Raw genomic sequence first — 12,972 nt, 5'->3', positions numbered from 1 at the left:
TCTTTAGCTCTTGGAGATTCGAATTACTCAGAATTTGCCAATGGTGGGAAGATTATTGACAAGCAGTTTCAGCGCCTTGGTGCAGATCACTTCTATGCAACTGGATATGCAGATGATAGTGTAGGGTAAGGCACATAATAACATTTTCCATTCTACTGATGAATTTAACCAATCTTGCAAGATGGATGTTATTTTTGATCCTTTTATCCACTTTTAGATTAGAAATAGTTGTTGATCCTTGGATTGATAATCTTTGGGATGCCTTAGCAAAAGTGTGCCCAAAGCAAGACAACATACACGAAGATGGAGAGAGCATCTCTGATATAAATGATAATTCAAGAATATGCAAACTTGACGTTGAAAGTCCTGATGCTTCGGAAGGAATTAAATTGAGATTGGGTGCAGATTCAAATACTACACTTGAGAGCTTGGAGCAGAACACATCGTTGACACGATCACAGGAGGATTGTCCACTGCCAGCCTGGGTACAGTCTGAGAAACCATTATCAGAATCCACTCTAGCTATCCCTGCTCTGCCAATAGAGTATCTAAATGTGGTATTTCAGAAACTTGCAAAACAGGTAAGGCCAGTTCTAAACACTTTTTAAGTATCATTTAACTTCAGAAATTTACTTGCACGTTTGCAGAAAAACTGCAGATGTGGTAAATCTGAAATAAAAATAATTGCCAGATCACTTGTTCTAGGTTCTCAAAGATTGTGTACATGTTGAAATCTGAAGCTGAACAATATGCTGGAGTAACTTGGAGTTGGGCAGCAAGCATCAGCAGGAAGGAAAGAATGGTCTGTTTCAAACCGAAACCTTCGTTTGCTGTGATAAAGAGTGCTCGAAACATTGACCATTTCTTTTCTCCCACTGATGTCGCTTGACCCACTGATTTCCTCCAGCAGATTGTGTTTGGCTTTAATTCCCAAATTTGTCCTAACAATGATTGTTATTCTAGAATTTTTCTGAATGTTTGCCCCCGATTCCTTGCCAAGCTAGAAGACTCTCCCACTGCATTAATACATGCATTGCTAAATAGAATTAAAGAATACACATGCAGCTTATTAAAAACAAAATGCTGAAGAAACTCAGCAGGTCAAGTAGTGTCCTTTATATAGAAAGATAAAGATACAATACCAACATTTCAGGCTTAAGCCTTTCATCAAAGTATGGAGAAAAGTTGGCAGGTGTCTGAACAAAAGAGTGGTCGCAAAGGCAGGAGGTGATAGGTGAAGAAGGGAGGGGGCAGCAGCAATTAAGGGGAGGAGAGATGGCTAGGTGAATAGAGAGGGAAGAGGTGGAAAGGGAAGTGGGGTGGGGAAGTGAGGAGAGAGAAGAGCAGGTTAGCAGAAAATAGAAAAGTCAATATTAATGCCATCTGGCTGGAGAGAGTCCAGATGGAAAATTAAGTGTTGTTCCTCCAATTTGTGGGTGGTTTTTGTGGGATAGTACACAAGGCCATGGACAGACATGCGAGAATGGGTGTGAGACAGAACTGAAATGATTGGCTACTGCAAGGTCTCCATCACTGGTGCAAATGGAGAGAAAGTGCTCAACAAAGCAATCAGCACTCAGTCTCTCCAATGTAGAGAAGGCCATAAAGGGAGCATCAGATTCAGTAAATCAATCCTGCGGATGTACATGTTGCTTCACGTGAAAGCCTGTTTGGGGGCCCCGGACTGTTGTGAGGGAGCAGTTGTAGCACCTCCTGAGGCTACAGGGGAAGGTGCCAGGGGTGTGATTAGTGGGAAGGGATGAATGCATGAGGGAATCACAGGAGGGAGTGGTCCTTATGGAAGGCAAAGAGTGGAGGATAAGGGAAGATGTGTCTGGTAGTGGAATCCCATTGTAAGAGGATAATGTTTTGGATACGGAGATTGGTGGGGTGGTAGGTGAGGATGAGGTGGGGGGGTGGGAATTCTGTTGTATTTGATGTTGGCCCTCCCATGGCTGCCAACCTCTCTCCCATCCCTGCACTGCTTGTTTCTACCTTCTACCTAAGATGATAAACCCAACCATCCAGGTAGACCCATTGTTTCTGCCAGCTCCTGCCTCTCTGAACTAGTTTAATCTTACCTTGACCATCTTTTCTGCCCTGGTCCAATCGTTCCCCACCAACATCTGCTATACCTTACATGCCTGTGATCTCTTCAAAGAATTCAGATAAGCTTGTCAACTTCATTCACTTCATGGCCAACTTCCACCCCAATCTCAAACTCAGGAAACCAGCTTTCCACCAAGATATTAGAAACCCAACTCCCACGGTTAAGTGAAACATGAAAATCTGTAAACACAGTAGTTGAAGTAAAAACAAAATGCTGGAGAATCTTAGCAGGTCAAGCAGTGTCCTTTATATAGCAAAAATAAAAAGACATAACCAATGTTTCAGGCTTGAGCCCTTTATCAAGGGAAGTCCCACAACTCAACTACCGTGACTACACATCCTCTCACATTGTCCACTGCAAGGATTCTATCCCCTTCTTTCTCCATCTGTTCCCAAGATAGTCTTCCACAGAACATTACACAGAAAGGAGGCTATTCAGCCCTTCTAGTGGGCTGAAACATTCTGCTAGTCCCAGTGACCTGCACACATTCTAAAACCCTCCAGACCTCTCCCATCCATGAATCTATCCAATTTATTCTCAAAACTTGAGCTCACATTTACCATGTCAGATGGCAGCTCATTCCACATGCCCACTACTCTGAATGATGAAGTTCCTCCCAATGTTCCCTCAAACCTTTCCCCTTTCACCCTAACGCCATGTCCTCTTGTATTTATCTCTCCTAAATGGAAAGATCTGACTCACATTTACTCTGACTATACCCCTCAATTTTGTAAATCTCTCAAATCTCCCCTCATTCTTCTACGCTCCAAGGAAAAAAAGTTGTAATCTTTCCCTGCAACTCCACTCCTGAAGGCCTGGCAACATCCAAATAAATCTCTGCACTCTTTCAATCTTGACATCTTTCCTATAGTTTGGCAACAAGAACTGTACACAATATTCCAAATTTGGCCTCACCAATGTTTTGTACAACCTCACCATAACATCCCAACTCCAGTACTCAATACTTTGATTTATGAAGGGCAATGTGCCAAAAGCTTTCTTGAAAACCCTGTCTACCTGAATGCATCTGAATTCCCAGATCCCTTTATTCCTCTGCACTCCTTTATGCCCTACCTTGGTTTGTCCTTCCAAAATGCAACATCTCACACTTGTCTGCATTAAATTCCATCTGCCATTTTTCTGGCTCATTTTTCCAGTTGGTCCAGATCCCTCTGCAAGCTTTGAAAGCCTTCCTTACTGCCCACAACACCATCCAATCTACCAATTTCATCTAATTTACCACATTATCATCCAGATCATTGATATAGACAACAACAATGGTCCCAGGATCAATCCCTGAGGCATACCACTAGTCACAGGCCTCCAGTCTGAGAAGCAATCATCCACTATCACTATCTTCTCCCATTCAGCCAATATCAAATCCTTTGAAAAACCTCTCCATGGATACCTACTGTTTTAATCTTCTGAACTAGCCTCCCACGCGAGACCTTGTCAAAGGCCTTACTAAAGACCATGTAAACAACATCCACAACCTTTCCTTCATCAACTTTCTTGGTAACCTCTTCAAAAAAACTCTACAAGATTGGTTAAACACGATCTACCAAGCACAAACTCATGCTGACTATCCTTAATTAACCCTTGGCTATCCAAATACTATATATCCAATCTCTCAGAATACCCTGCAATAATTTCCCCACTACTCACATTAGGCTCACCAGCCTGTAATTTCCTGGTTTAGTTTTGGAGCCTTTTTTAGACAAAAACACAAGAAGCTACCCTCCAATCCTCTGGCACCTCAACCGTGGTTAAGGACATTTTAAATGTTTCTACCAGGCCCCCTGCAATTTTCACACTTGTCTCCCTCAAAGTCCAAGGGAATATCATGTCATTCCCAGGTGATTATCTACCTTTATTCATTGTAAGAAAGCAAGCACTTCCTCTTTAATCTCTATATGTTCCATTCCACTGCTTATTTCCCTCCTTATACACTATACTAGTTTCCTGAGTTAAAAAAAAACTGTTTAAGATCTCCCCCATCTCGTGAGTCTCCACACATAGGACCACTTTGATCTTCTAGGGGACCAATATCCTTTCCTCTTAACGTGCTTGAAGAAACCCCTCGGCTTTACCTTCACAATATTTACCAAAACAACCTCATCTTTTTTGCCTTCCTGATTTTCTTCTTTAGTATTTTCTTACATTTTCTTTACTCTCCTAGTACTTCATTTGTTCCTTGTTGCCTATACCTGCTATTCACCTCTCTCTTCCTCTTAACCAGATCACCAATATCCCTTGAAAACCAAGGTTCCCCATGCCCATTAACTTTGCCTTTAACCCTGACAGGAACATACACACTCTGCATTCTCAAAATTTTACCTTTGAAGGCCATCTGAACAACTAGAAAACAACTTATCCCAACCACTCTTCCAAGATCCTTTCTCATTTCCATAAAATTGGCCTCATCTCTAATTTAGAATCTCAACTCAAGGACCAGACCTATCTTTATCCATAATCCACTGGACCCAAAATATTTGCCTACACATACTTCTGTCACCTGACCTGTGTTTCCATAATAGGAGATCATGTTTTGCATCCTCTCCCAGTCCAGATCTTCCAAAATGTCTGCCTTCTTCCACAAACCTGGCTTCCCCTCCACCACCATCAACTCAGCCCTCACCTGCGTCTCCTTCATTTCCTACTCATCTGCCATCAGAAGCAACAAACATAGAATCTCTCTCATTTTATTTTAATAATGTAATAATTGATAGTTAAGTCATCAAACCATAACATGTTCCTCCTAACGGTTCATCATTGATACGCAAGATTCAAGTTCTGTTTGGTGGGTTCACAGAGTGGTGAATCCAGACACAAGTTGACAAACAAGGAGTAATCTTTATTGTACACACTGGAAAATTTTAAACAGGGAAGACACAAAACAGCAATAATAAAAACTACATTGGCATTCACATCAGATACAGCAACATCCGATACCTGTGGCCACCTATTTTCTCTCTCTCTCCCCGTTAGTTACTAACACTCTTACAAAACAGGGTCCTCAGAAGGCTTTCCCTGTTCCCTGTACCAACAGGGAGTTGGGTTGGGTGGGGGGGGGGGGGGGGGGAACAGCTCAATGAGAAGTATTGCCAAACAATGCTACAGTCCTGCTTTAAGTATAGGGCACATCTTACCAACGACTCCAGCAATGTCCACAGTTTGCGACCCGACATAGAGCAGCATTTGTAGTGAGGACCAAGGAGCAGAGAGACCAGTCAACTGTATGTGGTGGGCTTTTAAAGTGCAGTCAGCTGGGGAGTCCGGCCCAGATAATCATTTAAAGAAGCCAATGGTCAGGTAGGCACTAATCATTGGGCAGAGTCCCACCTTGATTGGTAGGTGATGCAACTTCTGACTAAATTCCAACTGGAGAGGTCATATGACCCTCCACAATCCAGGCTCCCACCAAGCTCCAGACAGAGAAATATAGAAGATAGGAGCAGGAGTAGGTCATTCGACCCTTCGAGCCTGCTCTGCCATTCAACAAGATCACGCTAATCTTAAAGTTCAGTACCCCGTCCCCGCCTTCTCTCCGTAACCTTTAATACCCTTATACTGAAGAAATAGATCTAATTCCCTCTTAAATAGATTTAATGAACCTGCCTCTACTGCCCGCTGTGGCAATGAATTCCACAGATTCACCACCCTCTGGGTAAAGAAATTTCTCCTCATCTCGGTCCTAAATGGTTTGCCTATTATCTTCAAACCATGGCCCCGGGTTCTGGATTTTCCCATCATTGGAAACATCCCATCTGCATCCACTCTGTCCAGTCCTGCCAGAATTTTATGTCTCTATGAGATCCCCTCTCAATCTTCTAAACTCCAGCGAGTACAATCCCAATTTGCGCAATCTTTCCTCATAAGTCATTCCTGCCATTCCAGGTATCAGCCTGGTGAATCGCCTCTGCACTCCCTCCATTGCAAGAACATCCTTCCTTAGATAAGGTGACCAAAACTGCACACAATACTCCAGGTGTGGTCTCACCAAGGCCCTGTACAGCTGCAGTAAGATATCCTTGTTCCTATACTCAAACCCTCTTGATATGAAGGCCAACATACCATTTGCCTTTTTAACCGCCTGCTGTACCTGCATGCTCGCCTTCAGAGACTGGTGTACAAGTACCCCTAGGTCTCTCTGCACTTCCCCTTCTCTTAATCTATTGCCAGAGGAGCCACAGAACCCTCCACATCCACACTACATTCCACCCCTCAGAAGTCACACCACTTGCCAATCATCTATAAACATGATCAACAACATTAGATACAATAGTTAACAGAAAAAAATCTTTGACAGGTTATGATACACTAAATGATGTCTATACAACTTGCGCAAATCAAAATACAATAAGTACAGTAGTAACAAATGCTTTTAAAATGAGGGGCAAGGCACATCAGCAGGGGAAGGTGATATTTCTGGAAATAACAAAGATCTACCAGCTCTTTCCTTCCCCCACCACCCCCCCACAAACCGAACAGGGCCATTGTGTTCTCAATGGAGTGGGGTAGTGCAGGAACTGCACCAGTCTGAGAGGGAAGGGAATTAAAATAAATTTAGTCACCAACTCACACATGTAGTCTCTCCAACTTGTTTGGCATATATATGCAACTTTCCCACCAACATCAGCACCAGTGCCATCTCTATCTTCAAGCATACAGTGCACGGCCATCCTAGAAGGGCCATAGACTTTCCTTGACCAGTGCCTCCTTTGCATTGCCCATCCATCTGTGTGCATCCCCGTCATTGAGGGATACAACACACATGCCTGCCTTTGTGGCGTCCCATGGGGACGCAGGGATTGGCCCAGCAGGCGTGCATCCAGGGCATGCCAGTACTTCCCTGGGAGTGTCCCCATTATCTGGGCTACCATCTGGCATGAGGATGCCAATCCCGCTCGCTTTCTCTCTGTGCGTGGACTAGTGTCTACTGAAACAGGTGCAACATATTGCCTGCTCTGGCTCTTGAAGCAATCATCACATGGGAAATTATTAGGTGTGGGAGTTGATAAACAGTAATTACCAAAAGGTTACCAGTCTTGGTGCCTGCCACATTGACCACCACCAGTGGTATTGCCTCCAACCGTGCATCTTGGCGTCTCACAGTTCGGCGGGCACCAAACTCCTTTGAAGAAGACCACAGAGCCCACCTCACTGACAAAAGACAAAGGAGGAAAACCCAGCACCCAACCCCAACCAACCAATTTTCCCTTGCAACCGCTGCAACCGTGCCTGCCTGTCCCGCATCGGACTTGTCAGTCTCCAATGAGCCTGCAGCAGACGTGGACATACCCCTCCATAAATCTTCGTCCACGAAGCCAAGCCAAAGAAGAAAAGAAAAAGACCTTGTACAAGCATCTCCTGCAACTGTCATCGAGCAGGGTCAGCGTAGGTGGAAGACCCAAGCTGTGTGTGCAGGAACAGCAATGCAAGTTTCGCAGCCTGTCATAGCAATGCTGCACATACTCAGTCTCTCAGCACCAATCAGCATAGGCAAGAAGAGGAACACCTTAAAGGGTAATCTTCTGTTGGGTGGGTTGGGGAGGTGGTGAGAGAGGTTGGGGGGGGGGGGCGGCGAAAAGAGATTTGGGAAAACTCAAAAGATAGTCAGGGGCTACCTCTGGTGGGGGGAGGAGCAGAGGGGAGGCTGGTCTGGGTTGGGGTAGGTAGCACACTGGAAGTTCTATCCCCACAGGAATTTCCTTCTTTCCTCCTCCCCCCATCCTCCCTCTAGTGACCAGACACGTCTGAGCCACCAACAGGGTGATGTCGCCAAATTTTACCTCTGCCCTGCAAACCTGTGCAGGTGCTTCCCACTCCATATATTCCAGCCACTACAGAAGGGCAATGGCTTCCCGGACAGCCTTACCGGTTGCTTGTCCCATCAAGGGCAAGACCACCCTCTTGAGGATGGGGCAGGCAATAGTCACTTGGTAGTGGTTGCCCTTGTGTCATCAGGAAAGTTACACCCATGGATGCTGTTAATAAGAGCCCATTCCCTGCTCACCTTTATGTCCTCACTGACTGTATGTCACTGCAGCCATTCAGGTCCCATTCCAGGAGCATAGGGAACCTGGACCACACTGTAGCCATCACCCAATCCTAGAGGGTGGTGCCATCATTAATGTATTCAGGAAGCCCTTGTAGGGTGTGGTTGACTGCCTGCTATGTAGACATACTGCCCAGGGCACTGAGCTCTTGATGGAAGAGACAGATAGTGGGGGGGGGGGCACCATCCCACAGCCTGAGCAGCCAGGTGCTCCCCATCTGCTGGTGATATCCATCTCCCAGCCTGGTTAGTTCCCTGGCAGAGTAGTCCCAGGTCTCTATGACCTTGTAACAGCCACTCTCCAGTCAACTTGTCCTTTCCCCATTTTTGGCTACCTCTCCAATGGGGAGAGCTGACGAGAAGTCCACGTGACAAGTCTGGGGCTGCAGGATCACTTGCCAGGCTTTCAGGATCTCAGGCTAGCAGAAAGGAAGTGTGTAACAGGACTCAGCCTCCTCATGGTCATCATCATCCATCCACACATCCCCCTCTTCATGCATGACTATGGCCCTTATTTTAACAGGATCAACCTGCCAGCAGGATTGGCAGGCTGCCTGCAGCTGCTATGCTTTGACTAAATGGCAGGCAACCTCAGTATATTTGGCCTCGAGGCTGCTGATGTATGCCTGGGGAGTGTCCAATGCCTCCTGCCACAGTTGTGCTTCAGGGTCTTCATCTGCTGGTCCTTCTGAGCACCTGGTTTTGTTAAATTCTGCATGATATCCCGCTGGGGGCTCATCAGGGAAGATCTGCAACCATAAGGCTTCCCACGACTCTCCCTGGCTTCAGGAAATCAAATTCCTCCAAGACCTGGTGCCCAACCATTTCCCTGCAGGTGTCCGGCCTGTTGACCCAGTCAATCAGTATTGCATGGCCTGGCAGCCAAGCCATTAACTTGCTGAACCTCTGACAATAGCCTGTCCATTTAGGAATCCTAAATTCTATCCCCAACATTCCCCTGCAACTTACGGGCCACCTCCTGCTACCCCTGTTCATGAGCCCAGACACATAGGTTAACACCCCACGTAGTTACTGTGCACGTGTGTGGCTGAATTTCCTTGAACCCTGCTGGTAGTGCTAACTGTTACATGAAGTCCAGTTCAGTGGATTCACAGAGAAGCAAGTCCAGATACAAGCTGACAAAGGAGGAGTAATCTTTATTGTACATGCAGGGAAGTCATAACAGGGAAGGCACAAAACAAAATGATACTAAAAACTAAATAGTTATTCACATCAGATACAGTAATTGGGGATACCAGTGGCCATCTACTCCATAGCCGCTTTCAGGTGCTCAGACGCAGGGTAATGCACCAGCAGATGTGGCTGGGGGAGTGCAGCTGGGACATTCAGGTGGCCGTGGAGAAGGTGCCTTTCTGTCACCTGAACGTGCTGGCTGAAGGAAAATTGCGTCAGAGCAAACCCTGGCTCCTGTGGACTGTGGCCTTAGTCCCACTGCTGCTTTCAGATGCAACAGGGGATTCTCCGAGCCAGAGAATGTACCTACAGGAGGAGGGTTAAGCAAGTGTTCCTCCTGGCCAGGTTCTCCACTTTCAGGTGGCCACCCAACAGCTGCCGCATTGGTGTAGAATAGGCGGCTTTACAGTCAGGTATTCTTGGCCACCTGAAAGCGGCCAATCTCTCTTCATTACACACATGCAACAAAGATAACAGTTACTAATATACCAGAAAGGAACTTCACCAGGCACTTCCAGTTTCCTGTACCAACAAGGGAGGGGGAGGGGGGGGGGAAACATGGTGGAAAAGAACAGCTCAGGGATAAATATTGCCAAACAATACCATGGTCCCAACCTAAGTGTAACGCACACCTTACCGACAACTCCTCCAGGAGTGTCCACTGTTTGCAACCTGACATACAGCAACATTCAAAGTCACAACAAAGGAGCAGAGAGATTCATCAACTGCACATGGTGGGCTTTTAAAGTGCAGTAAGATGGGGCAGCTGGCCCAGGTAATCAGTAAGCAATTTAAAAGGACCAATGGTCATCAGTGAGTGATTTTAAAGAAGCCAATGGTCAGGTGTGCACTAATGGGTGGGCAGAGCTGCACCTTGATTGGCAACTTCTGACTGAATTCCAGCTGGAGAAGTCACATGACCCTTCACAATCTACATTCCCATTAAGTTCCAGACAGAGAGGCCACAAAACCCTCCACAATCCACACCACAATCATTATGGCAACTGAACATTGTGGTGGAACCACAGTACTGCAGGCATAACCTCACTGGGCTCGGCAGGTGGGCCCACCTTCCCTACCTGTAGCTCCTCCCCGTAAGATCCCTAATAAAGGTGGATAACCCTCATACCCTGCCTTGGACGTGAGCCAGCAGCATGTAGAGGCAGGCCAAGGTTTTCTGATTAATAAAGCCTTTGACTGCTTACTTCACGTCTGTGGGTGGTCATTGATCGTGCCACAAATATCAGATTTTTAAAAATGTTTTTGATTCTGATTGGATGGAGGAGCAATGGATTAACATTCTGAGTTAAAGAGAATCGGCCTGAATGAAAATTATGGGAAGAAAATATAGTTCAATCAGCTCGCTGGCTGGAAAAATGATCCAATCAGCAGACAGAAAGAACGTTCCATCTTCACCTTGCTCACAATGAATGTGCTGTATATAATAAAAATGTAAGGGGCATATACTGTCGAACTACAGGGTTCATTTGGTACAGTCTTCATTGCCCTATATTGAAATTATGATAAGAGTGGAAAGCATTCTGAACACTAATGAGGAGTGTGTGAGAGGTTGATGGTTGTTATGGGGTTCAGGATTACATTTGGATTGAAGATGGTTGTAGAAAACTAGTTAGTTCTCCCAGTTGTATTGTAAATATTTAGATCTGTTACTGTTTTGAAGTGATAATATATATGCCTGCCCTTTCTAAATCTTTCTTTACCATCATTCTTTTTCCCTCAGGATCCTTCACAAGAATGTTCCTCCCTTGCACCAGACTTCACTGTGTTTCAGGTATATGTGACAAAAGCAATTACTCTGACCCGGGAGGATGCACTGAAAACTGCACTGTTGTTAGAACTTGATATTTCTGTAAGTTCTGTTGCTGTACCTTTTGGAGTTTCTAACAGATCTAAAACCTGGTGTGTGTTATTTGGAGCAACATACCAAAAAATGCTCAGCCATGGGGGATGGGGTGCATGGGACGTGAGGAATCCATTTCCTGAGATAGTGACTTTTTCTAATATGGCTCAAATAAATTATATGGTCATTATTTTTATTTATGGACCATCACCTTTTCTGTGTTAGAGCTGTGATCACATTATTTAATTGATATTCAAGGGTTTTGGCACATGCTGAATTTGTGAAAGGTCCAGTATTTATGATAAATATAAATATTATTTTTTTCATTTGTCACCCTGTAGTTCTCAAGATCACAAGATATAGGAGCAGATTAGGCCCATTGGGCCCATCGAGTCTGCTCCACCATTCTTATCATGAGCTGATCCATCCTCCCACTCAGCCCCACTCCCTGGCTTTCTCCCCGCAACCCTTGATGCCCTGACTACAGTTGCTGTAAAAATAGAGTTCAAAATGATGTCAGCCAAGATCTCTGCACTAGCTCCCTCTCAATTGTTTCTTTATACTGACAGATGCACTGGAGGGAGAAAATTAAAGGGAAAAAGTAGAGCTGTAGAATTGAAACTGGTGATGTGGTGCAATGAACCTTGTTTATGTTCTTGAGAACCTGATTTCCTTGTATTCTGATGCAGTAATTTGCAAAATTTTGGTTTTGTAAAGTTGTTACTTTGCTTTGTTGGGACTGGATTGGAACCATTACAATTCTTCTTACAACACCCCATCCTGTACTACCATTCTACGATCTTCATCCCACTCACACAGTCACCATCCGGTGATCCTCTAAGGTCCAGATACTGACATGCAACTCCCCAATCCCATAATATCCAAAGCCCAGAAAGTGGATCCCCTCTTGTAAGGTAAAACATCATGAGATGGGAATGTGTAGGGAGTTACCCTGTACAAGGCAGTAACAAGAAGGGGAGGTGTCCTTGTACTCCTGTTAGGTAAAACATCATGAGATGGGAATGTACAGGGCTGTAACAAGATGTAAATGCATCCTTGTACTTACAAGATAAGAGAGACATTGATGGATTGAGAGGCAGGAAGTTAGCAGGGAAAGGATAGCAACAGTTTTAGTCATTGGACAAGTAATGATATGATGATGTTCTAAGCATGTATCCAAGGGTATAAAAAAATCACCATTTTGCTGATAACGGCAGAATGCATTCTCCGACTAACTTTGTTAGTCGCAAGTGTTACAATCCGGTAATAAAGAACAAAGAACCCTGATTTCGACTCAGCCTGGTGTTTGTCTCACTCATTCATGAACAAAGCAGACCTAACACTCTCCTGCAATGTTAAGACCTAGAACCCTAAATGTCTTGAGGCCCTGGCAGTGACTTCTTTGTACGGACAATTACCACACCAGCAGTGCGAATATAAGACAGCTTTAATAAACTAATATGTACACTAAGAGATCTTGTCTCTCTGCAAGACAAACCTGGAAGGCTTGACTGTAGCTCTGGACTTCTTTGTATACAAGGTCACCAGGATGACCCCTGGTGACCTAGTGGTGTAATTACATATCACCACATTCTTAACTCTACCACAATGCCCCCAAGGTCCAATCCTTGGAAATCTTACAAGATCAGTTCCTTCAGCAGTTTTTATTTGCTCCAGATCTTCCAAACTCCCTTCTCAGCAGTGCGCTGAGGTCACACACTCTGCAGTACCTTGTCACAGACTGCTCAT

General features: G+C 45.0%; 1 protein-coding gene across 16 annotated transcripts in view; it reads left to right on the top strand.

Moving 5' to 3' along the window:
- mtrr (5-methyltetrahydrofolate-homocysteine methyltransferase reductase) overlaps nt 1-12,972 on the top strand; it is a 114,506-nt gene that overhangs the window by 19,050 nt on the left and 82,484 nt on the right. For 15 of the 16 annotated variants that reach the window (XR_011349889.1, XR_011349888.1, XM_069913610.1 and 12 more), the window contains 3 exons: nt 8-125; nt 218-581; nt 11,104-11,232. Coding sequence is in view for 14 of the 16 variants with exons in the window: in XM_069913610.1 (XP_069769711.1) it covers nt 8-125; nt 218-581; nt 11,104-11,232 (611 nt within the window). In the remaining 2 variants the exon portion in view is untranslated. The remainder of the gene's footprint in view (nt 1-7; nt 126-217; nt 582-11,103; nt 11,233-12,972) is intronic. The other variant, XM_069913605.1, reaches the window with a different exon arrangement.

Source organism: Narcine bancroftii, chromosome 1 (genome assembly GCF_036971445.1).
Source record: "Narcine bancroftii isolate sNarBan1 chromosome 1, sNarBan1.hap1, whole genome shotgun sequence".
In the NCBI taxonomy this organism is placed as follows: domain Eukaryota; kingdom Metazoa; phylum Chordata; class Chondrichthyes; order Torpediniformes; family Narcinidae; genus Narcine; species Narcine bancroftii.
Note: the sequence above shows the minus strand (reverse complement) of the source record. Positions and strands in the feature narration are given on the sequence as shown.